Genomic DNA, 25,197 nt, shown 5'->3' with positions numbered 1-25,197 from the left:
GGGTGAGGGGGAGGGGGAGGGGAAGGGGGAACGGGGAGGGAAGGAAAGGAGAGGAGAGGAGAACAGACAGAGGAAAGCAAAGGAAAGGAAAGGAAAACGGAAAGGAAAGGAAAAAAGGAGGGAGGGAGGGAAGGAGGGAGGGAGGGAGGTCTGTTCTAGCAATTTCAAGTTTAAGATACTGAAAGTGTGAGTAAAGAGAGCAGTGCATACAAAAGTACATACAGAATGATGGCATTTCACTAAAAATCAAAACAAAGGGAAAGATGTTACTTTAGCCAAAGCTAAAATTAAATCTCTGCCTTTCACCTGTAAAATGGAGATAGAAACAAAAATTCTCTCTTTAGATTCCATGGATATGACATTTAACAAAATTAAAAATTCCCCATGCTGATGTCAGTTTGTCAATTTTTTTTTCTTTTCATTCTTTCTTTTTTTTTGAGATAGTGTCTTGCTCTGTCACCCAGGCTGGAGCTCAGTGGCACAATCTCGGTTCACTGCAACCTCTGCCTCCCGGGTTCAAGTGATTCTCCTGCCTCAGCCTCCTGAGTAGCTGGGACTGCAGGCACCTGCCACCACGTTCAGCTAATTTTTGTATTTTAGTAGAGACAGGGTTTTACCATATTGGTCAGACTGGTCTTGAACTCCTGACCTTGTGATCCGCCCACCCTGGCCTCCCAAAGTGCTGGGACTACAGGTGTGAACCACCGCGCCCGGCTAATTTTTTTTAAAGTAACAATAAATAATTGATTTTGGTTATTCTTTTCAAAAAGAAATATTCTTACAAGAACTAAGCTTTCATAGATATTCAATATGTAAGAAATCTGCTCATTTTTTTTTTTGACATCTAAACAATTCAACTTGAACTGGAAAGAAAAGCAAAACACTCCTACAAAGAATCATGAGAATTCACAAAATATATAAATAATCTTCATGTCCACTGATTAATTTCAAAATTAAGGCCGGGCACGGTGGCTCACGCCTATAATCCTAGCACTTTGGGAGGCTGAGGCGGGCGCATCATCTGAGGTTGGGAGTTAAAGACCAGCCTGACCAACATGGAGAAACCCCATCTCCACTAAAATACAAAATTAGCTGGTCGTGGTGGTGCATGCCTGTAATCCCAGCTATTCGGGAGGCTGAGGCAGGAGAATCGCTTGAACCTGGGAGGCAGAGGTTGCAGTGAGCCGAGACAGCACCATTGCACTCCAGCCTGGGCAATAAGAGCGAAACTGTGTCTCAACAACAAAAACACACACACACAAAAACACACAAAAAAGCAAAATCAAGTATTATTTCTTTAAAAGCAAGAATGTTTGTTGATCATTGCTTTCTCCATATTTTTGATAACATCCACAATAAATGCTGGTCTCAATAAAAGGAAAAATAGGATCAATTCTCTCCTGAAAATTCAAGTTCAACATTTTAATACTTCATTAGGAAACAAATTTGCTGCCGGGCACGGTATCTCAGGCCTGTAATCCCAGTACTTTGGGAGGCCGGGGCGGGTGGATCACGAGGTCAGATCAAGACCATCCTGGCTAACAAGGTGAAACCCCATCTCTACTAAAACTACAAAAAGTTAACTGGACGTGGTGGCGGGCACCTGTAGTCCCAGCTATTCGGGAGGCTGAGGCAGGAGAATGGCATGAACCCAGGAGGCGGAGCTTGCAGTGAGCCGAGATCGTGCCACTGCACTCCAGCCTAGGTGACAGAGCAAGACTCTTGTCTCAAAAAAAAAACAAGCAATCAAATAAACAAACAAAAAAAACCTCCAAAAAACACAAAGGAACCATTTTGCCAAAGCAACATTTAAAAAAAAAAAAAGGGCAGGGCATGGTGGCTCACGCCTGTAATCTCAGCACTTTGAGAGGCTGAGGTAGGAGGATCACAAGGTCAGGAGTTTGAGACCAGCCTGGCCAACATGGTGAAACCCCATCTCTACTAATAATACAAACATTAGCCAGGCGTGGTGGCATGTGCCTGTAGTCCCAGCTACTCGGGAGGCTGAGGCAGGAGAATGGCGTGAACCCAGGAGGCGGAGCTTGCAGTGAGCTGAGATTGCGCCACTGCACTCCAGACTGGGCGACAGGGTGAGACTCAGGGAAGGGGAAGGGGAAGGGACATAGGAGAAAATTGCTCAAAAAAGGCAATTTGATTTTTTTTCCTCTCCACTTAGAGGGACTGGAGGTTATAGGTCCTGCTTAACTCTCTATTATTAAAACGATATACAGTAGAAAGTGCTCTTCTTTAAAGAGGCAACACAAAAATAACTTAAATCAACACAATGCAACAAACACTTCTGAGTATCTATTTATACAGCCAGGCTTTGTGCCCAAGAGTTCTAGATGGTGCTGACATATCTGCAGAGAGCATGCATGCAATCTAGATCAGCTGGACACTGTTAGATATATACACAGTGAGCTCATACACGGCAAGAACCAGAGGCCTTACCTAGAAAAGTACCAATAAAAAAAACTTTCAATGGCACGTTTATCACAGGAGATGTGATATTAATAAACCAATTAGGCAGAAATGGTGTTATTCTCAAAAATATAATGTAGTTAATGAGATGTTCTCTATGACGGTCAACCTGTCATAAGAAAGAAAATAATTAGCATCAGATTGAGGACAACTTCAAAATAAGTCGCTTAATATAAACACCTTATTTCAAATTCTCATTCCTGATACTTCAGAGCATACCCAAGACAAATGATCAGGCTGGCATGGTGTTTCATGCCTGTAATCCCAGCACTGTGGGAGGCCAAGGCAGGTGGATCACCTGAGGTCAGGAGTTCGAGAACAGCCTGGCTAACATGGTGAAACCCATTTCTACTAAAAATAGTGGTGGCATGCGCCTGAAATTCTAGCTACTTGGGAGGCTGAGACAGGAGAACCTCCGGGAGGCGGAGGTTGCAGCGAGCCAAGATGCACTTCAGCTTGGGCAACAAGAGCGAAACTCCGACTCGAAAAGAAATGAAAAAAGAGAAAAGAAAAGATCAAAAAAGGCCAGTGGTGACTCATGCCTGTAATCCCAGCACTTTGGGAGGCTGAGGCAGGAGGGTCGCCTGAGGTCTGGAGTTTGAGACCAGCCTGGCCAACATGGTGAAACCCTGTCTCTACTAAAAATACAAAAAATTAGCTAGGCGTGGTGGCATGTGCCCATAATCCCAGCTACTCGGGAGGCTGAGGTAGGCAGGAGCATTGCTTGAACCCGGGAGGCAGAGGCTGCAGTGAGCCGAGGTCATGCCACTGCACACCAGCTGGGTGACAGAGTGAGACTGTGTCTCAAAAAAAAAGAAAAGAAAAAAATGCACTGGGAGTTGGCTGATACAAGTGTTTCAATAACACATGCATAGAATACTGCATTAACATAAAATGGATAGGTATCTAATTATGTGGATGCCTTTATACTGACACTTTGACTTCTCTGATTGAATTTACTCGGATAAAAATTACCATCACAGGTCTAAAACATTTGTATGTGAAATTATTAACATTCATATTTGCCTACCACCTATTTTTATTTGGTCAGAAGATAGTCGTTATTACTTGAGTTAACTTAGGAAATAATTTGTGTTGGTTTAATACATGTAGCTAATTCATGTAGGCACTAAACACAGAACTTCCAATTAACAAAGAGTTACATCAAATAATTTAACAATACATGTTTACCTGCTGTGACCATTTTACTGCTTTCTCTGTTAGGTATTTGTATACAACTGGTCTCCCAACTAAATAGGAAAGCATATAACAAAAAGAGGCACCAAGTCCAGAACACTGGAAAACAAAAAGAAGCCATAAGCATTTTGTATTTTTCCATCTTACTCACATTGATTTATTCACCTGAGTAAAAGCTCAATTAATTTACTTCTTTCGGAGGTGGGGAGGGTACTCTGCAAGACATCTCTTGTGCAGAGATGATCTAGTACTTTCTCAGACCAAATTGTACCTCAAATGAGATCAGGTAAAACAAACTGGCACTTGTGATTACACCTAGTGACTATATCCAAATAATTAATGCTAGGCTTTAGCCTAAGAATAAAATTTCAGGAGCCAATTTCCAAACTCCTCCCAACCCCCACAATTTCTAAGCTTGAAAACACCACCTCTGGCCCTGGGACTTAACTCATTGTGCTCATCAACACTCTTTTGGACTGTAGCAGTTACAAAATCCAATAGGAAAGAAAAGCTAAAACATAGCTTATAAATGCAACTAAGTCTATAATTGGTCTGTTCTGGGGGAAAAACAAATTGTAACACCTCCTTGTGAAGGGACTTTAACTCCTCTTAAACTAAAGAGTTTATGCTTATATAGACTAGTGGGATTAAAATATCATCATCCTCATCATTCTATTGTTTTTTTTTTTTTTTCAGTCTCCCAATTTTATTTTTTCATACTTACCAAACAAACAAGAAATAAGGCCAGTGGAAAGGGATAAAGAAACCCTGAAAGTATACTGAGAAATATAGAGCCTGGAATAGCAAATGTTTGCAAGCTGGTAACTTTTAAGTTAAGGATTAGAACACAATTAAGTGGAATTTTAAAAGACAAATGTAACATTTCGGGAAAAAAGTATAAATACAGAAATTATCATATAATGAGATTATAACCAAAGGTTTAGCCTCTAAGTTGACCATTTACTAAACGGTATCATAAATACTAGCAAGTGTGCGCTACTAAAAGGTTTCCAAGACAAAAATTCAGTATGTACTAGATAGAGAAGAATCGGGCACTTTGGGGGAGGAAAAAAGAAAAGGTCTTCCGTAATCTTTCAGTGCTTCTCTAATACATTTTACTCCCAAATGTTTTCAGGGAAATCATGTACATATAATTATTTCTAATTTAATTATGAAGATTTACCTAAATTCACCACTCATTTTAAAGGAATAGGAGCTACAAGAGAATTAAAAAAATAAGAAAAATAAAATAAGAATAGAAATTACAAAATATAGTAAAAGTCACAAATCTTATTTATTTTTGAGAAGGGGTCTTGCTTTGTCACCCAGGCTAGAATGCAGTGGCGTACTCATGGCTCACTGCAGCCTCAACTGCCCAAGCTCAAGCAATTCTCCCACTTCAACCTCGCAAGTAGCTAGGATCACAGACATGTGTGTCACCATGCCAATTTTTATTATTTGTAGAGATGAGGTCTGGCTATGTTGCCCAGGCTAGTCTTGAACTCCTGGGCTCAAGTGATCAGCACTGCTCATCTTCACTTCCTCAGAGGAGATTCTCTCCTTGTTCCCTGTGACCTGCTTTACTATTCCACTATGCTATTGAAACTTCCTCATAGCCAATATTAATAACTTTTTCTCAACAGTCACCTTTCAGTGATCCCTGCATAGGATTAGACTTCATCCTGCATGAAACATGGCTTCAGTGAACTGTACTTCTTCTTCTACATTACAGGAAATTTCTTCTCTAGATTTTTCTCTTTGCCCTCAAATCTGAAATTTCTCTAACATTCTGTTAGTCACACTCTCCCTTTCCTTTGACAAATTTGGCAATTTCCATGGCTTCAAGTATCACCCACATATAGTACTAAAACTCAAAACTCTCTGATCAGCCAGCCTCAAATTTTCGACCTGTTTCCTACACGTCTCTGTTAAAAACAACACACACACACACACATACACACACACACACACACACATATTTTGGGTTACGATTGTATTATATGGGCCGGGTAGGGTGCCTCATGCCTGTAATCCCAGCACTTAGGGAGGCTGAGGCGGGCAGATCAAGAGGTCAGGAGATCGAGACCATCCTGGCCAACATGGTAAAACCCTGTCTCTACTAAAATGCAAAAAATTAGCTGGGTGTGGTGGTGGGCGCCTGTCGTCCCAGCTACTCGGGAGGCTGAGGCAGGGGAATGGCTTGAACACGGGAGGCGGGAGATTGCAGTGAGTCGAGATCTCGCCACTGCACGCCAGCCTGGCAACAGAGCGAAACTCCATCTCAAAAAAACAAAACGAAACAAAAGATCATATTATGGATAGTTTCACACATATATAAATGTAGAAATATTCAGTGTAAATGATGAGTTGATGGGTGCAGCAAACCAGCATGGCACATGTATACCTATGCAACAAACCTGCAATGTTGCGCACATGTACCCCAGAACTTAAAGTATAATAATTAAAAAAAAAAAAAAAGAAAAGAAAGCAAGACTCCAAAGGATGAAAGGAGATAAATGGAAATTTTCCCTTGAGGAAACTGAGAGAAGCAGGAATAAATGAGGACAAGTTCCCAGGAAGTGTTTTGTTGTTTTTGTTGTTATTGTTTAATGCAACTGGTTTTTTTTTTCTTTTTTTTTTTCTTTTTTTTCCCTAAAATTTGGTGAAATTCCTACTTGTCTGAAAAGGAAACCTAAAATTACAGCTGAAATTGGGGAAAAAAAAACAAAGTTGAGAAACTAGTGTTACGATGCCCTATGTCAGCATAGTTCAGGCTGGGTGCAGTGGCTCACGCCTGGAATCCCAATACTTTGGGAAGCTGAGGGTGGATCACTTGAGACTAGGAGTTGAAGAATGGCCTGGCCAACATGATGAAACCCCATCTCTAATAAAAATACAAAAATTGGCCGGGCACAGTGGCTCATGCCTGTAATGCCAGGTCCTCAGGAGGTTGGGACACGAGAATCACTTGAACCCAGGAGGCAGAAGTTGCAGTGAGCCACGATCATGCCACTGACCTCTGGTCTGGGCAAGAGTGAGACTCTGTCTCAAAAAATAAAAATAAAAATAAGGCTGGGTGCGGTTGCTCACGCCTGTAATCCCAGCGCTTTGGGAGGCCCAGGTGGGAGAATCATGAGGTCAGGAGTTCGAGACCAGCCTGCCCAACATAGTGAAATCCTGTTTCTTACTAAAAATACAAAAACTGGTCGGGTGCGGTGGCTCACGCCTGTAATCCCAGCACTCTAGGAGGCCGAGGCAGGCGGATCACGAGGTCAGGAGATCAAGACCATCCTGGCTAACATGGTAAAACCCCGTCTCTACTAAAAAAGTACAAAAAATTAGCCAGACGTGGTGGCAGGCACCTGTAGTCCCATCTACTCAGGAGGCTGAGGCAGGAGAATGGCGTGATCCCGGGAGGCGGAGCTTGCAGTGAGCCGAGATCGTGCCACTGCACTCCAGCCTGGGCGACACAGCGAGACTCTGTCTCAATAAAAAACAAAAAACAAAAACTAGCCGGGAGTGGTGGTGCGTGCCTGTAGTCCCAGCTATTTGGGAGGCTGAGGCAGGAGAATGCTTGAACCTGGGAGGTGGAAGTTGTGGTAAGCCGAGATCATGCCATTACACTCCAGCCTGGGTAACAGAGTGAGACTCCATCTCAAAAATAAATAAATAAATATAGGCCAGGTGCAGTGGCTTACGCCTGTAATCGCAGCACTTTGGGAGGCTGAGGCAGGTGGATCACCTGAGGTCAGGAGTTCGAGACCAGCCTGATCAATATGGTGAAACACTGTCTCTACTAAAAACACAAAAATTAGCTGGGAATGGTGGCACGCTCCTGTAGTCCCAGCTACTCAGGAGGCTGAGACAGGAGAATCGCTTGAGCATAGGAGGCAGAGGTTGCAGTGAGCCCAGATTGCGCCACTGCACTCTAGCTTGGGCAACAAGAGCGAGACTCTGTCTCAAAAAATAAATAAATCAATAAAATAAATAAAAATAAAAACCCCACATTTTTCAACGTCCAAATTGTTTAATATCATTAAAATAATTCCTTTTCTGCCAGGCGCGGTGGCTCACGCCTGTAATCCCAGTATTTTGGGAGGCTGAGGTGGGCGGATCACCTGATGTCATGGGTTTGAGACGATCCTGGTCAACATGGTGAAACCCCGCCTCTACTGAAAATACAAAAATTAGCCGAGCATGGCGGCAGGCGCACGTAATCCCAGCTACTTGGGAGGCTGAGACTGGAGAATCGCTTAAACCCAGGAGGTAGAGGTTGCAGTGACTAGAGATTGCACCATTGCACTCCAGCCTGTGTGACAAGAGCGAAACTCCATCTCAAAAAAAAAAAAAAAATTGGTTTAAAAATGATGATTATTTTTATAACATCAAGAGGTAATGTCTTTCATTAACTGAGAAGATCTGGAAAATAGTTTGGATAAGAATAAAAGATATTAACAAATCAGAAATGAAAAATTAAACTCCACAATTTGCAAAATTAAGCACCCACAGCATAAGCCGTTTGAAATAAGGCTATTTTTCTGACTAGTTAAAATGTAATCTATTTCTATAAAATAAATATATATCAAATTGTAAAAAAAATTCATTCCTTTGAGTAAGTATCTTAAGAATTTTTACAAAGGAAACAATGCAAGAAAAAAAACATGAACAAAGGAGATTCATAATACATACCTATAAAAATTAACACATTATATCTCCAAACCTAAGAGAACAATTATAAAAATACTATTTTGACTAATAATTTAAAATAATTATATAAACTAATATCATCAGTTAATTAATACAATTATAAATCAAACCCATAAAATATGCAGTAAAGGAAAATGTTTGATAAGTGAAAAAAGCAGAATACAAAAGAATCAAAAGAACTTGTGATAAATATTCAGACATAAAAACAGTCCAGGAAACAGGATTAAAGTGATAATTTTTTTCCATTTCAAATTTTCAATTATTTAATATTGTTACACTGCAATAACAAATTTTAAAAGGAAAATATGTATAAATGAAGAGCAGACCTTTTACACTTTTTCTTGAACAAAATTAGAAAACATTTTTTCAGTTAAAAGGATACAAAATATATGTAGCAAAATAAGCTACAAGTACTTGAACATAAAAGGTGTCCTTATATTTGGATAAAACTTTTCCTAGAGCCTTGGCATCATCCATATCTCTGGGAACCTTCATATTCACTCTTTCTTCTCTAAAGAAATAAAGTGAAAAATTTTAGAACAGAATTTTGCCACGATAATATCAAAGTCAAGTTCACAACATGAAGTTTTATCAAAAATGATTTGATGCCTTGATCTGTTGTCTAAATTAGCAATTTTTAAGTTTAAAAGTTTATAATGTTTTCTTCATTTACATAGTCTTGCTCTGTTGCCCAGGCTGCAGTGCAGTGGTGGAATCTCAGTTCACTGCAATCTCTGCCTCCTAGGTACAAACGATTCTCCTGCCGCAGCCCTCTCAGTAGCTGGGATCACAGGTGTGCACCACCATGCCAGTTAATTTTTGTATTTTTAGTAGAGAGGGAGTTTCACCATGTTGCCAGGCTAGTTTCAAATTCCTGTGCTCAAGTGATCCTCCTGCCTCAGCCTCCCAAAGTGCTAGAATTACAGAAGTGAGCCACCGCACCTGGCCTATAAATTAGTATTAATTTTATTTTATTTTTATTATTTTTTTGACACAGAGTCTCACGCTGTTGCCCAGGCTGGAGTGCATTAGCGTGATCTCGGCTCACCGCAACCTCCACCTCCCAGGTTCAGGTGAGTTTCCTGCCTCAGCCTCCCAAGTAGCTGGGATTATAGGCACATCCCACCACGCCTGGCTAATTTTTGTATTTTTAGTAGAGACGGGGTTTCACCATGTTGGCCAGGCTGGTCTCAAACTCCTGACCTCAGGTGATCTGCCCGCCTTGGCCTCCCAATGTGCTAGGATTACAGGAGTGAGCCACTGTACCCGGCTATAAATTATTTTTTAATGCTTTAATATAATTTCATGAGACAGGCAATTTTTTCTTTTTAATGTCTCAGCAGAATCAGACAGGTAATTTATACATGAAAGTTCTGGATGACACAAACCAAGGGTTAAAGGCATTTGTTCCAACATCGAAATAAATTTTGACTTGAATATAAGAAATGAGCCACTGACGGCCGGGCGCGGTGGCTCAAGCCTGTAATCCCAGCACTTTGGGAGGCCGAGACGGGTGGATCACGAGGTCAGGAGATCGAGACTATCCTGGCTAACACGGTGAAACCCCGTCTCTACTAAAAAATACAAAAAACTAGCCGGGCGATGTGGCGGACGCCTGTAGTCCCAGCTACTCGGGAGGCTGAGGCAGGAGAATGGCGTGAACCCGGGAGGTGGAGCTTGCAGTGAGCTGAGATCCGGCCACTGCACTCCAGCCTGGGCGACAGAGCGAGACTCCGTCTCAAAAAAAGAAAAAAAAAAAAAAAAAAAAGAATAAAAAAAAGAAATGAGCCACTGACCAGGCACGTGGTGGCTCACGCCTGTAATCCCAGCACTTTGGGAGGCTGAGGTGGGTGGATCGCCTGAGGTCAGGAGTTCGAGACCAGCCTGGCCAACATGTTGAAATCCCGTCTCTACTAAACATACAAAAATTAGCTGGGTGTGGTGGTGCACACCTGTAATCCCAGCTACTCGGGAGGCTGGGGCAGGAGAATCACTTGAACCCAGGAGGCAGAGGTTGCAGTGAGCCGAGATCGTGCCACTGCCCTCCAGCCTGGGCAACAGAGTGAGACTCTGTCTCAAAAATCTCAAAAAAAAAAAGAGAAAAAAGGAAAAAGAAAAAAACAAATGAACCACAGATGTTAGTATATTAAAAACATTTAACATCATTTTGGGTAATCCTGATGATAAACCAAATAATAATTTACAATGAAAATTAAGTAAAAATGTAACAAATTCATAATTTACTTTCTTGAATTCACAAAAAACTGCAAGTTTTCCATTTTACTCTATATTTGGCACTTTGTTTGGAACTGAATGATTTCTTGCTTAGGGAAGCATCAAATAATCACCTTTGTGTTTCATGCATATTATGATCATTTGTGTTGTTTGTTTGTTCTACAGGCAGGCTCCCATGCTTTGTCACCCAGGCTGGATGGAGTGCAATGGCACGATCATAGTTCACTATTACCTCCATCTCCTAGGTTCAACCGATCCTCTCACCTCAGCCTACTGAGTAGCTGGTACTGCAGACACGTGCCACTATGCTTTGCTAGTTTGTTTTTGTTTTTGTTTTTTTTTTAAAGACAGTCTCGCTCTGTCACCCAGGTTGGAGTACAGTGGCGCTATCTCGACTCACTGCAAGCCCCGCCTCCTGGGTTCACACCATTCTCCTGCCTCGGCCTCCCAAGTAGCTGGGACTACAGGCACCTGCCACCACGCCTGGCTAATTTTTGCATTTTTAGTAGAGATGGGGTTTCACCATGTTAGACAGGCTGGTCTCGAACTCCTGACCTCAGGTGATCTACCTACCTCAGCCTCCCAAAGTGTTGGGGTTACAGGCACAAGCCACCAAGCCAGGCCGCTCTGCTAGTTTTAAAAATTTTGGCCGGGCGCGGTGGCTCAAGCCTGTAATCCCAGCACTTTGGGAGGCCGAGATGGGCGGATCACGAGGTCAGGAGATCGAGACCATCCTGGCTGACACGGTGAAACCCCGTCTCTACTTTAAAAATACAAAAAACTAGCCGGGCGAGGTGGCGGCGCCTGTAGTCCCAGCTACTCGGGAGGCTGAGGCAGGAGAATGGCGTGAACCCGGGAGGCGGAGCTTGCAGTGAGCTGAGATCCGGCCACTGCACTCCAGCCTGGGCGGCAGAGCGAGACTCCGTCTCAAAAAAAAAAAAAAAAAAAAAAAATTTTATAGGCCGGGCACAGTGGATCACACCTGTAATCCCAGCACTTTGGGAGGCCAAGACGGGTGGATCACGAGGTCAGGAGTTCAACACCAGCCTGGGCAGCATGGTGAAACCCTATCTGTACTAAAAATACAAAAATTAGCCGGGCATGGTGGCACACACCTACAGTTCCAGCTACTTGGGAGGCTGAGACAGGAGAGTCGCTTGAGCTGGGAGGCAAGGGCTGCAGTGAGCCGAGATTGCACCACTGCACTCCAGCTTGGGTAATAGAGCAAGTGAGACTCCATCTCAAAAAAAAGTTTTTTGGCCAGGCGCGGTGGCTCACGCCTGTAATCCCAGCACTCTGGGAAGACAAGGTGGGCGGATTGTCTGAGCTCAGGAGTTCACGACCAGCCTGGGCAACAAGGTGAAACTTCGGTCTTTACTAAAATACAAAAAAATTAGCTAGGTATGGCGGCGTGTGCCTGTAGTCCCAGCTACTTGGGAGACTGAGGCAGGAGAACGCTTCAGCCTGGGAGGCGGAGGTTGCAGTGAGCCAAGACTGCACCACTGCACTCCAGCTTGGGCAGCAGTAAGACTCCGTCTCAAAAAAAAAAAAAAATTTTTTTAGACAGACGGGGCCTCGCTACCTGACCCAGGCTGTTCTCAAACTCCTGGATTCAAATGATCCTCCCACCTCAGCCTCCCAAAGTGCTAGGACTAGAGGCATGAGCCCTCATTTGTTTACATGGTAAAAAAAATTTAACTGAGCTATGACCAGGAACAGCGACTCACACCTGTAATCCCAGCACCCACCACGTCTCTACAAAAAAATTTAAAAACTAGCAGAGCATGGTGGTGCAGGCCTCTACTCCTAGCTACTTGGGAAACTGAGGTAGGGGATCGCTTCAGCCCAGGAGGTTGAGGCTGCAGTGAGCCGTAACTGTGCCACTACACTTCAGCCAGGGTAACAGAGCAAGACCCTGCCTTAAAACAAAACAAAACAAAACAAAAAAGAGGTGTGAGCCCCAGTGCTGTTTTCTCAAGTCAAACAAGACACCCAGTAAACTAAAGGTTCCTACTTATGAAATTTATAAAACTAAAAAGACTCTAGGCTGGGCACAGTGGCTCACGCCTGTAATCCTAGCACTTTGGGAGGTCAAGGTGGACAGATCACATGAGGCCAGGAGCTCAAGACCAGCCTGGCCAACATGGCAAAACCACAACTCTACTAAAAATACAAAAATTAGCCAAGTGTGGTGGCGCAAACCTGTAATTCCAACTACTTGGGAGACTGAGGCAAGAGAATTGCCTGAACCCAGGAGGTGGAGGTTGCAGTGAGCTGAGACGGCACCATTGCACTCCAGCCTGGGCAACAATCTCGAAACTCAGTCTCCAAAAAAAAAAAAAAAAAAAAAAAATTGTGGGCTGCACACAGTGGCTCATGCCTGTAATCCTAGTACTCTGGGAGGCCAAGGTGGGCGGATCACTTGAGGCCAGGAGTTTGGGACCAGCCTGGCCAACATGGTAAAACCCCATGTCTACTAAAAATATAAAAATTAACCAGCCATGGTGGCGCACACCTATAATCCCAACTACTCAGGGGGCTGAAGCACAAAAATCCCTTCAACTGAGAAGAGGAGGCAGAGATTGCAGTAAGCCAAAATTAATGTGCTCCAGCACCACTGTGCTCCAGCCTGGGCGATAGAGTGAAGAAAAGAAAAAAAAATGAAAAATGAAGAAAAGAAAAAAAAAAAAGAATTGTGATTGAAGGCAATTTGGAGAAAACATGTCCTTCCTGATACTTTTAAAACACATTTCATAGTTCTCCATTACCACATCAGGCTGGCCCTGGTTGAAAGTCTAACTACATCTTAGTAGTCCTTTATATAATCTATGATTATACCAGGGTGGTATTACTAGGGTTTAATAGCTCTGGGATATTTTGCCCTTCTAAAATGTATTTCCAGGCTGGGCACAGTGGCTCACGCCTATAATCCCAGCACTTTGGGAGGCCAAAGCAGGTGGATCACCTGAGGTCAGGAGTTTGAGACCAGCCTGGCCAACATGGTGAAACCCGTCTCTACTAAAAATACAAAAATTAACTGATGAGGTGGCCCACCCCTATAATCCCAGCTACTCGGGGGGCTGAGGCAGAATTGCTTGAATCTGGGAGGCAGAGCTTACGGTGAGCTCAGATCACGCCACTGCACTCCAGCTTGGACGACAGGGCAAGACTCTGTCTCAAAAAATATATATATGTGTGTGTGTATGTGTGTGTATATTTTAACATATATATTAAATATACACACACACATATTTATGTATGTATTTCCACATGGGTTTTGTCGTGTTGCCCAGGCTGGTCTCACACTCCTGGACTCAACCAATCCATCCACTTCGGCCTCCCAAAGTGTTGAGATTACAGGTGTCAGCCACTGCACTTGGCCTTAATCCACTTTCATCTTATAAATATCTATACATTTTCAGTTTATTTCCCATACTTACTCACTAAGCTGAGGAAAATTTTTATATACCAAAAACATAACAAAAGCTGCAGATAAGAAAATGGACACCAATATAAGGAGTGACATTCTTGCTGATCCAGCTTCTGCCCAGGATTTTTCTGAAAGAAAAAAGAAGGTATAATTAAGATAAATATAAAGAAAGACATGCCAGCAAGTAATTTCTATAAATGCTTTCCTTCCAGATAATGGTGCGTACTTTTGCCTAAAACGATGTGACATTAAATTTAAGCACTGGGCTGGGCGTGGTGGCTTACGCCTGTAATCCCAGCACTTTGGGAAGCCAAGGCAGGCAAATCACTTGAGATTGGGAGTTCGAGACCAACCTGACCAACATGGAGAAACTCTGTCTCTACTAAAAATACAAAATTAGCTGCGCATGGTGGTGCATGCCTATAATCCCAGCTATTTGAGAGGCTAAGGCAGGAGAATCGCTTGAATTCGGGAGGTGGAGGTTGCAGTGAGTGGAGATAAGAGCCACTGCACTCCAGACCGGGCAACAAGAGCAAAACTTCATCTCAAAAAAAAAATTAATTAAATTTAAGCACTGTACAGTACTTGAAGTTTATTAACTGGACATATTACTTTTGGGGGATACATCCATTTTAGAAGTATGAAAAAGCAGAACACCAGACTCTGTAGCACTGGCTTACTGATAAGCCAAAGGGGAAAAAAAGAATATTGTTCTAAATTTTACCACATACTGTCAATTTCATATTTCTATACTGGGAGCCAACAGCATAGACAAAATGGCCCTTTTGGAAAAATGAGGTAATTTGGCAATTACTTCAACTGTTTTAAGAACACAGATATTCACAAATGCAACTGGAGAAATGTTACACTTTCTCTTTATACCAAATGCATCAGAATATAAACTTGAATCTCAAATGTTTTGGGTACCTCTGTAACTCCAACAATGGGAGAATATTTGTAGTCCCACAAAAGGTAATCTCAGTATTAGCTTAAAAAATTATATGAACGATAAAAGTACAGAATGAGATTCAGGAAACAATAAGTAGAAGGAAGCACAGGGCTGTTCTGCCAGGAACTGGTCAATAGCGCGGAGGCCAGGACAACTTTACATTGTGCTCACTGGGGAAGAGGTAGGAGTGGGTGACTCAATTTTTATTTTACCATTATCCCTTGTGTACACTGATAATACTTAAAAGTATTTAAAAATATGTATACTATATGTCCCGGCACGATGGCCCATGCCTGTAATCCCAGCACTCTGGGAGGCCGAGGTGGGCGGATCACAAGGTCAGGAGATCGAGACCATCCTAGCTAACACGGTGAAACCTTGTCTCTCCTAAAAATACAAAAAATTAGCTGGGTGTGGTGGCAGGCGCCTGTAGTCCCAGCTACTTGGGAGGCTGAGGCAGGAGAATGGCGTGAATCCAGGAGGTGGAGCTTGCAGTGAGCCGAGACCACACCACTGCACTCCAGCCTAGGTGACAAAGCGAGACTCCGTTTCTTTAAAAAAAAAAAAAAAAAAAATGCATACTATAATTCAGATTTATGATTTTTAGTTCCCTTAAAATGGATTCAACTATTGCACAAGTGGCTTTCAAACATGCTTTTATGAAGTATCCTAAAAGTACTGAACTGCCTATACTCTACTACTTTAGCAAATCCTTCTTCATAAAAGTTTATAAATGTATATTAGACAGCTGTCATTGCTGCTCTACCCCGTCTCCCTTCCCTTGAATTAACACCCTTCCCTTGTCCCATAAGGGGGCCAATCTCAGGAGCCCCTATTCTTACATTCTACCCTCCCAAACCCAGAAGGCTCTCTGGCCCAGGGTTGGACACTTGACCCAGGTAGAAACAAATCATTACTGGCTGACCAGATTTTCTCTTGATAATTTGAAAAAAAAAGAGATACTGGTTGTCAAGGGATAGTGGGACTTGGAGCTAAAAGGTTAAATGGTGGAGGACACAGTAAGCCAAAGACATGTATCAGAAAATAGGAGAGGTTAGAACAGAAACCCAGAGAAGCAGAATTGGGAAATATAGCTAAGTTACTTGCTGATTTCTAATGTTCCACTTCCCCTGATGCCTACCTCTATTTCTTGCTCAGTGAGATTATTTCTTATATTCTTTTTCTCTTGTTTAACAATCTTCCTTTTTATTTTTCTTAGTTTAAACTGATGTCTATTCCTTTCAACCAAAAAGTCTTGACTAAATAAAAGATAAGCTTCATTTTATCCCTTGTCTCACTACCACAATTGGAATTAGTAAGATTTTGCTAACTTTTTTCCCCCTGAAGAGACAGGGTCTCCCTATGTTGCCCAGGCTGGACTTGAACTCCTGGGCCCCAGCAATCCTCCCACCTCAGCCCCTCAAGTAGCTGGGACTAAGGTATGTACCACTGAGCCCTGACTAGGTATTACTAAATTCTATGTTGAACACATAGAGAAATAGAAACCAACTGGCTCCTTGCTACTGGTAGACTACAAGAATCAGCATTATCAGGAAGCTTAATGGAAATTCAGATTCCCACTGAAGCAAAAATCTGCATTTTAATGATACTCATGTGATCTTCACACACATTAAAGTTTGAAAAGCTAAAATCTGGCCCACTTTTACAAGTAAGAGGCCCAAAGAAGGAGACTGCACTATCTAGTTATAAAAAAAAAATTCCTGAGCCATAGTGGTGGTTGTGTACACCTATAGTCCCAACTACTCAAGAAGCTGAGTCAGGAGAATCGTTTGAGCGCAGAACTTTGATTCTGGCCTGGGCAACACAGTGAGACCCTATCTCTAAAAGGAACCAAATAATGTGAAGCGTATTTCCAAAGCATTTTGTTGTTGTTGTTGTTGCTGTTTGAGAAGGAGTCTCGCTCTGTCGCTCAGGCTGGAGTGCAGTGGCGTGATCTTGGCTCACTGCAACCTCCACCTCCTAGGTTCAAGCAATTCTCCTGCCTCAGCCTCCTGAGTAGCTGGGATTACAGGCATGTGCTACCACATCCGGCTATTTGTTTTTGTATTTTTGGTAGAGATGGGGTTTCACCATATCAGCCAGGCTGGTCCAAGTGATTCTCTTGCCTCAGCCTCCCAAGTAGCTGGGATTACAGACGTGCACCACCACGCCCAGCTAATTTTTGTATTTCTAGTAGAGATGGGGGTTTCACCATGTTAGCCAGGCTGGTCTTGAACTCCTGACCTCAGGTGATCTGCCCACCTTGGCCTACCAAAGTGCTGGGATTACAGCCGTGAGTGAACGTGCCCAGTCTCCAAAGCATTTTAATATCTATTTATAATTAACCTGTAATTTCTCTTGAAATAAGAATTGCTTAGGTTAGTGCTTTGATAATACTAAATATAAATTATTCTTACCTATTCGTTAAATTTAGCAAGTTTTCTATAAGATTTTAGTTATGTGAAAAACTAAATTATCTTTTCCCACTTTCAGTAAACAATCAATCTAACTTCCCAACTAGTCCCTATTCTTCTTCTTTTTTTTTTTTGAGACGGAGTCTTGCTCTGTCGCCCAGCCTGGAGTGCAGTGGCCTGATCTCAGCTAACTGCAACCTCTGCCTCCCAGGTTCAAGTGATTCTCCCCTTTCAGCCTCCGGAGTAGCTGGGATTACAGGCACGTGCCACCAGGAGGACCAACTAATTTTTGTATTTTTAGTAGAAACGGAGTTTCACATTGTTGGCCAGGATGGTCTTGAACTCCTGACCTCAGGTGATCCGCCCACCTTGGCCTACCAAAGTGTTAGGATTACAGGTGTGAGCCACCGCACCCGGCCTCCAACCAGTCCCTATTATTCTAACTTTGTTATGTTTCATGTTAATCTCAAAAAGAAGATTTGCTCATCTCTTATTTCTGAAATTTATTGCAGGAAGGAAGAGGATCATAATATAGGACAAAAGGTACTTTCGGTGGAACAATAAACCAAGCATGCCTATCTCTTAGTACTCTAGTTCATTAACCCACAGACGTATTGATATGTATGCTTTTTAGGAGCACAGAGAATTAAAAACACACTTTAAACATCTCAGGTCAAACATGAAAAGGTCTCTGCAGAATCTTGTAATAACAAATGGCTAACTGTCTGTTACATTTATGCTCTGGTTACTATCTAATTTAATATATATCTTGAGGCCTCCTAATAAGTTATATTCACTCATAAGTTATATTCTCTAAAAAAAGCATAATCAGCAAAAAGTTGCAAAAACATCAGGGTGTACTAAATCCAATTGAACAAAAAATGTTGTTTTGGTTTATAAATATAAATCCCATTTATTTATTTATTATTTATTTACTTTTATGAGACAGTGTCTCACTCTGTTGCCCAGGCTGGAGTGCAGTGGTGCAATCATAGCTCACTGCAGCCTTCAACTCCTGGGAGTTGAACGCCTTCAACTTCAATCCTCCTGCCTCAGCCTCCTGACTAGCTGGGACCACAGGTGTTTGTGACCATGCCTGGTTAATTAATCATTATTATTATTATTATTATTATTTTTGAGATGGAGTCTCGCTCAGTCACCCAGGCTGGAGTGCAGTGGCGTGATCTCGGCTCACTACAACCTCCGCCTCCTGGGTCCAAGCAATTTTCCTGTCTTAGCCTCCCAAGTAGCTGGGATCACAGGTGCATGCCACCATGCCCAGATAATTTTTGTATTTTTAGTAGAGATGGGGTTTCACCATGTTGGCTAGGATGGTCTTGATCTCTTGACCTCGTGATCCGCCCACCTCGGTCTCACAAACTGCTGGAATTACAGGCGTGAGCCACTGCACTCGGCAATTTTTTAGTTTTGTATATAGAGACCAGGTCTCACTATTTTGCCCAGGCTGGTCTTGAACTCCTGGCTTCAAGCAATCCTCCTGCTTCAGCCTCCCAAAGTGCTGGGATTACTGGTATGAGCCATTGAACTGGGCTAGAAAACCTATTTAAACACAAACCATTTTCACAAGGCTAAAATAGTTATTTTTCTATTTTATTGAATAAAAAGCTATTCAATAAAGTAGGTAAGGAATGAGGGTAATATAAATATAAGTATTGAGTTTTCTATAGGTTGACATCAAAGTAAAGACACATTATACACACAAGTAGTGTATATTTTTTCAGGACGTCCATTATGATAATTTATAATTATAGAGCGGGTGTGGTGGCTCACTCCTGTAATGGCAGCACTTTGGAAGGCCAAGGTGGGCAGATCGCCTGACGTCAAGAGTTCAAGACCAGCCTAGCCAACAGGGTGAAACCCTGTCTCTACTAACAATATAAAAAATTAGTCAGGCGTGGTGGCACACCCCTGTAGTCCCAGCTACTGGGGAGGCTGAGGTATGAGAATTGCTGGATCCCGGGAGGTGAAGGTTGTGATGAGCCAAAATTGTGCCACTGCACTCCATCCTGGGCGACAGCTATTAATTATAGACAAATCATAGATAATAAACTGTTTTGGAGATACACATCACATTATATACTTCTTAAAGTTAGGCTACTTTTAAATCCATCTAAAGGTATGCTACTTTTAAATCCAATTAACTTACCCCAGCCCAGTTTTAACTTACTTTCCTGCTAGAATCAGGTGCAGAGTATAAGAAAAACTAACACAAATAATTTAACATTATAAGCATCTTTTTAAAACCTTCAAAACCATTAATTTTTTTTTTTTTTTTTTGTAGAGGGAGTCTCGCTCCGTCACCCTGGCTAGAGTGCAGTGGCATGATCTTGGCTGACTGCAACCTCCGTCTCCTGGCTTCAAGCGATTCTCCTGTCTCAGCCTCGGGAGTAGCTGGGATTACAGGCGCCTGCTACCACGCCCAGCTAACTTTTTTGTATTTTTAGTAGAGACGGGTTTTCACCATGTTGGTCAGTCTGGTCTCGAACTCCTGACCTCAGGTGATCCACCCGCCGCAGCCTCCCAAAGTGCTGGGGTTACAGGTGTGAGCCACTGCACCAGGGCATTCATAATTTTTTTATCCTGAAAATATCTGCATACATAAGAATGACTTTTAAGAATGATGGATCTTCCCCCCCTTTCATAGCAATTCTCTTTAGAACTTCTATCCAAACTATGTACTTAAATATAGTTGTGATTAGCGCTGTCCGCTAAACATCTATTGAGTACCAAATGCTTTGTTCACTCTGTGCTCCTAAGAAGCTGATGCCACCATTAGCTAGCTAGATATTCCCCTTCCCCCGACAAGGAAGAGTAGAGTTAAAAGGGGCATTTAGTTTATAGGAAAGCAAGATCACTGGGCTAGAGTGAAGGCAAGATTCATGGAGTTTGTGGAAATTTTGTTGAAGATTAAAAGATGGGAAAAGGGGGAGGGCGCAGAGGCTCATGCCTGTAATCCCAGCACTTTGGAAGGCTAGGACAGGTGGATCACCTGAGGTCGGGAGATTGAGACCAGACTGGCCGACATGGTGAAACCCCGTCTCTATTAAAAATGTAAAAAATTAGCCAGACACGGTGGTTGGCACCTGTAATCTCGGCTACTCAGGAGGTTGAGACAGGAGAATCGCTTGAATCCATGAGGCGGAGGTTGCAGTGAGCAGGGATCGTACCATTGCACTCCAGCCTGGGTAACAAGAGTGAAACTCCCTCTCAAAAAGAAAAAAAGAAAAAACAAAAAGATGGAAAGAGTCAGCTTTTGTTTTGTTTTGAGATGGAGTTTCGCTCTGTCACCCAGGCTGGAGTGCAGTGACGCCATCTTGGCTCATTGCAACCTCCGCCTCAGCCTCCCAGGTTCAAGCAATTCTCCTGCCTCAGCCTCCCAAATAGCTGGGACTGTAGGTGCCTGCCACCATGCCTGGCTAATTTTTGTATTTTTAGTATATACAGGGTTTCACCATATTGGTCAGGCTGGTCTCGAACTCCTGACCTCAGGCAATCCTTCTGCCTCAGCCTCCCAAAGTGCTGGGATTACAGGCGTGAGCCATGGTGCCTGGCCTACAGTCAGCCTTCTATCCTGTACATGTGCAGCTAACTATTTTAAAAGACTTAAATAGGTAATAGTCTTTTTTTTTTTGAAACAGGGTCTCCATCAACCAGGCTAGAGTGCAATGGTGCAATCACGGCACCATTGGAAGTAAAAAATCACATTTTACAGATCTCGAATTTGTCTTCAACATTTAGTTCATCATCTTCAAAAAACAGCTCCCCTACTAAACTCATTAGCTATATGATCTATCCAAGCAGCAACAAGATGGCCAGGCCATGGCAATCCTCTTCCCATTTTCCCTCACCACTCAGGGCTCAACAGCATGGTGAAGCTCAGGTGGGGGTAGGGGATGGAGAGCACAATGGCTACTTTCCCCCAGTACAACATGGCATCTGAAGCTTGATAGGAGAGCAGAACTGGTGAGACCTGAGGGAAGGGTCTAGGGCCTGTATTCAGTCAGAATCACTGCTGGAAGAGGAGGAGGAATGCTTGCTATGCTTGTGGTGCCTGTGCATCTTTTTATGAGCTTTCTTCATCTTCTTCTGTATCTTCTTGTCCACTATCACTGCTGGTCTGACCATGCCAGGAGCCAAAGGATTCACAGGAGGCATTCCAGGGGCAGGTGGTAGGTATGGAGGAGGGTAGGGACCTGAGCGTTGGCATCCTGGATACCCTGGCTGTGGCACAGGATGAGGGGCCAACCTGGGGGGAAAGCCAAATTGCCCTGTGGAGCTCCTGGGGGAGGAGGACAGGGACCCGGGGGAAAGGGTGGGTTGATAGGTGGTGGGTGGGCAGGATTGGAACCTACAGGGCACCCGATGTTGGGGGGATATGGATTTGGCCCTGGCTTCCCGGCATTGGGATTCCGCATGTTTAGGTGTGTCCTCCAGCCTTTCCACCACCGCCTGGGCTTGATGCATCCTCAAGAGCTTCTTAACTAGTTCCACCTCCTGTCTGCTCTCTCATCTTCATCATGCAAAAATTAGACTTTCCGTGTTACTTCTGCCTTACTCAAGTATTCAAAGTGGTCCACAGACTACTAGGCTCAGCTCTGAGACTGGAGGCCAGAGTAATGGTAAGGAATCCACTAAATGTGCAAACATTGCAGATAGCGTATAAAATAGTTCAAACATACATATGATGACAACTACTTATTTGCCAAAGTTATATATGTCACTTAATAAAATACAAATGCATTTCCAAGTATCATGGAATTTACAGGAACATTCTGACACCATCCTGAACAGGCCAACTTCATCACCTACTGACACCCAACAGAAACCCTCTGCTCCTGACAAGGTAATCTTACCTACACACATAAAAGTTTCACACTAACCTTCAATCCTACTACTCTATTTCTCCTAGCCTGGAACACCCTTCCCTTCTCTCTACTTATGCAAATCTTACTTACCTGGCAAAGCACAATGGCTCATGCCTGTAATTCCAGCATTTGGGGAGGCCAAGGCAGGAAGACACTTGAGCCCAGGACTTCAAGACATCCTGGCCCGCCTCTTCTCTATAAAAAATAAATAATTAGCTGGGCATGGTGGCACATACTTGCAGTCCCAGTTACTTGGTGGAGCTGACGTGGGAAGATCGCACAAGCCCAGGTGGCTGAGGCTGCAGCGAGCTATGATCATGCCACTGCACTCCAGCACAGGTGACACAGCGAGGCTGTGTCTCAAGCCACTAAAAACAGGCCTTACTTCACCATGAAGGCATACCTTCACATCCCTTCCCTGTCTTCCTATAGATTTGTGATCTATAGATGTCATGTGACAGCATCATAAGAATAATTGTGTTGAATGTTCTGTTGTAATAAAATAAGATAAAAAAAAGAGTACTTTGGAAGTTTCAAGGTTTTATTTTTTGAATAGCTTTAGGTAAACATCATGAATAGTAAAACTGGCTGCTACCTCAAATGAGATGTCAATTTTTAGGGATGCCCTATCTGGAAAACACTTTTTCAGGAAATGCAGACCTTGGAATATGTCACCCTCAGTAGTAGAGTCTTCAAAACAATCTTTTATTCAGAGCTGATTTACACGTTAACAATGATTCATTTCTCTGTTTTTGAAGTTATATGAAGTTACCTGGCTTCAGTGTATATAAGCTGGAAAAATACCAAATACATAAAGGTGACAGAGTCAAATTAGACTGTTGGAGACATTTCAAATTATTTGAAAATACATTAACATTTTCTGCTACACACTCTTAAAGCTCTCCTTAGCCATCACTGGTGGTGGAACACACCTGTGTGAGCTACAGACAAACTTCTTAGGATCACTTCAAGTTTATGATCTTTAAAATCATTTAAAGAACAATTCCAGGCCAACACGGAATCAAAGTAGTTTCTAGGCACAGTTTTTTCCTTAAAACAATATTTAAAGCCGTGAGTGAGATTCTGCAATTATAGAGGCAGTAGGAATAAAGAGAAAACAAAAACCAAAAATAAAGCCGTGAGAAATGTCAGGATGTAGTAGGGGGAAAAAACTTTAGAATGAGTGACCTTAGCTGTAACTAAGTAACTGCTAATATTTATTTAGCCCCCACTTCATATCCAAGCATTACTCTAAATCTTTTACGTGAATTATTTCGTTTAACCCACGCACCACCTATTAAGTAGATATTATTATCCCCATTTCACAGTTCAGACACTGAGGTTTTCTGAAAGTTACCAAGTCCAAGATCACAAGAAAACAGTAGGGCAGGGACGCACACACCACCTGCCACCTGGAAGTATTAAGTCCTTGCTCCTAACTACTACTTCACTGATCTGGCTTTATGACTTTGTAAGTCATATACCCACCTGGGCCTCAGTTTCTTCATCTGTATAAACAACGCAACGAATGCTACAGTACAGCTCCTTCCAGCTCTGCCTAGCGTCGTTATCATCAACCTTACAATCTACCTGAGCGTCAACAAGCCAGTGTCATCCTTTCTTTTAAGTGAATTGTACTCAAACAGCATTTACAATGCACCTACTAGGCGTACGGCCTTGTGCTGCGCGAGCGCCCAAGCCCAACTCCCTCACGGTCTCTGCTCCCGCCCCTGCACCAGCAGGCTCCCTCTTTCCCCACAACTCTCCGAGACCTGCGGGGGTCCTTTTTCCCTCCGGACACACAGAAGCCTCCGCCCACCCCCAGCTCTGCTCCCTGGGCCCACTCACCCTTCTGGTGATCTCTGCGGCCAGGCGCCGCGGGACCCCGCGTCTCCGCTGCCCCGTCCCCCACGGGGGTCGTGTGGTGAGCGCCCGTCCGCGAGCGTTCGGCGACTCTGCCTTTCGCCATGGCAGCTGCAAGGAAGCTGAAAGAAGCGGTGCGGTGCCGCGCCCCCTGAACAACAAAATTCTATCGCAGGCTCCTTACTACGCCGAAGCGCCACGGCCAGATCCACTTCCGGTGCGACCGCCTCACCCGGGACGACCTTAACCTAGCTAGCACAGCGACGCCCTGCAAACACCCGCAGCGCCCGCCCCAGGCTAAACCCCGCCCCGTGCCGCCCCCGAGCCTCGCGCGCTCGTGCCGGCCCAGTAACTGCGAGACAAGTCAGGGTCCTGGACCGCCCCTTTCAGTGTCCCGCCCCACCTACGAGAAAGAGGTAGTCACATGGCGCCGGGGCGAGAGCATGCGCAGTCGCGGCACCCAAGTCACCCGTTTGCGGCTCACTGGCCCTGGCGTCCAAAGCTCAGCCTTAATTACCCGGAAGTGCGGTCCCCGGGGCGTCAAACCTTTTGTCCAGGCCGCCGGAAGTGCCTGTGATTAGTCGGCATTTCGCGGCTGAGGCTGATTCAGCCCATTACGTCAGTTCCGCCGCTGCTGTCTTCAATTTGCAGGCGCCAGAGAGCTTGGTCTAAATATGGTGGAAAATACAAAGGCTAAGCAAAACCTGCCTGAGTTTCAGGAAACTAAGGCTCAGAGAGGGCTACGTAAAACGTGTGAAGGTCACAGGATGGCAAAAATGGGCTTAAACTCCAGGTTGTCTTGTTCCCAAAGCTAAGCGCTTTGCATTACCTGCTGCCCCCCCCCCCCCCCCCAACTACTAAACCCAAGTCAGCTCTACATTTAGCTCATTCGTAAACTAAGCGGAAACATGCCTTTTACACAGGTACTTTTTCTGCTTCTACCCCTCAGAGCACATTCAGCTTACTCACGGTGGTTACCTCTTGAAAGTAACTTGGAGGCCAGGCGCGGTGGTTCATGCCTGTAATTCCAGCACT

General features: G+C 43.6%; 1 protein-coding gene and 1 pseudogene across 5 annotated transcripts in view; both read right to left on the bottom strand.

Moving 5' to 3' along the window:
- Positions 1-24,600, bottom strand: part of TMEM41B (transmembrane protein 41B) — a 28,475-nt gene extending 3,875 nt beyond the window's left edge. For 2 of the 4 annotated variants that reach the window (XM_025357650.1, XM_025357652.1), the window contains exons 1-6: positions 24,148-24,600; positions 14,061-14,178; positions 8,768-8,896; positions 4,403-4,496; positions 3,673-3,777; positions 2,452-2,590 (exon numbers count right to left, since the gene is read on the bottom strand). In XM_025357650.1, the coding sequence (XP_025213435.1) occupies positions 2,452-2,590; positions 3,673-3,777; positions 4,403-4,496; positions 8,768-8,896; positions 14,061-14,178; positions 24,148-24,268 (706 nt within the window). In that variant the 5' untranslated portion in view covers positions 24,269-24,600. Of the gene's footprint in view, positions 1-2,451; positions 2,591-3,672; positions 3,778-4,402; positions 4,504-8,767; positions 8,897-14,060; positions 14,179-24,147 lie in introns of all 4 variants that reach the window. The other 2 variants (XM_025357654.1, XM_025357653.1) reach the window with 2 other exon arrangements.
- On the bottom strand, positions 21,164-21,896 carry LOC112606781 (annotated as a pseudogene). The gene has a single exon (XR_003115687.1). The product of XR_003115687.1 is annotated as a proline-rich protein 13 pseudogene (transcript).
- Positions 24,601-25,197: the final 597 nt, after the last annotated feature.

Source organism: Theropithecus gelada, chromosome 14 (genome assembly GCF_003255815.1).
Source record: "Theropithecus gelada isolate Dixy chromosome 14, Tgel_1.0, whole genome shotgun sequence".
Classification (NCBI taxonomy): Eukaryota; Metazoa; Chordata; class Mammalia; order Primates; family Cercopithecidae; genus Theropithecus; species Theropithecus gelada.
This window is presented reverse-complemented; position numbering and strand designations above follow the sequence as displayed.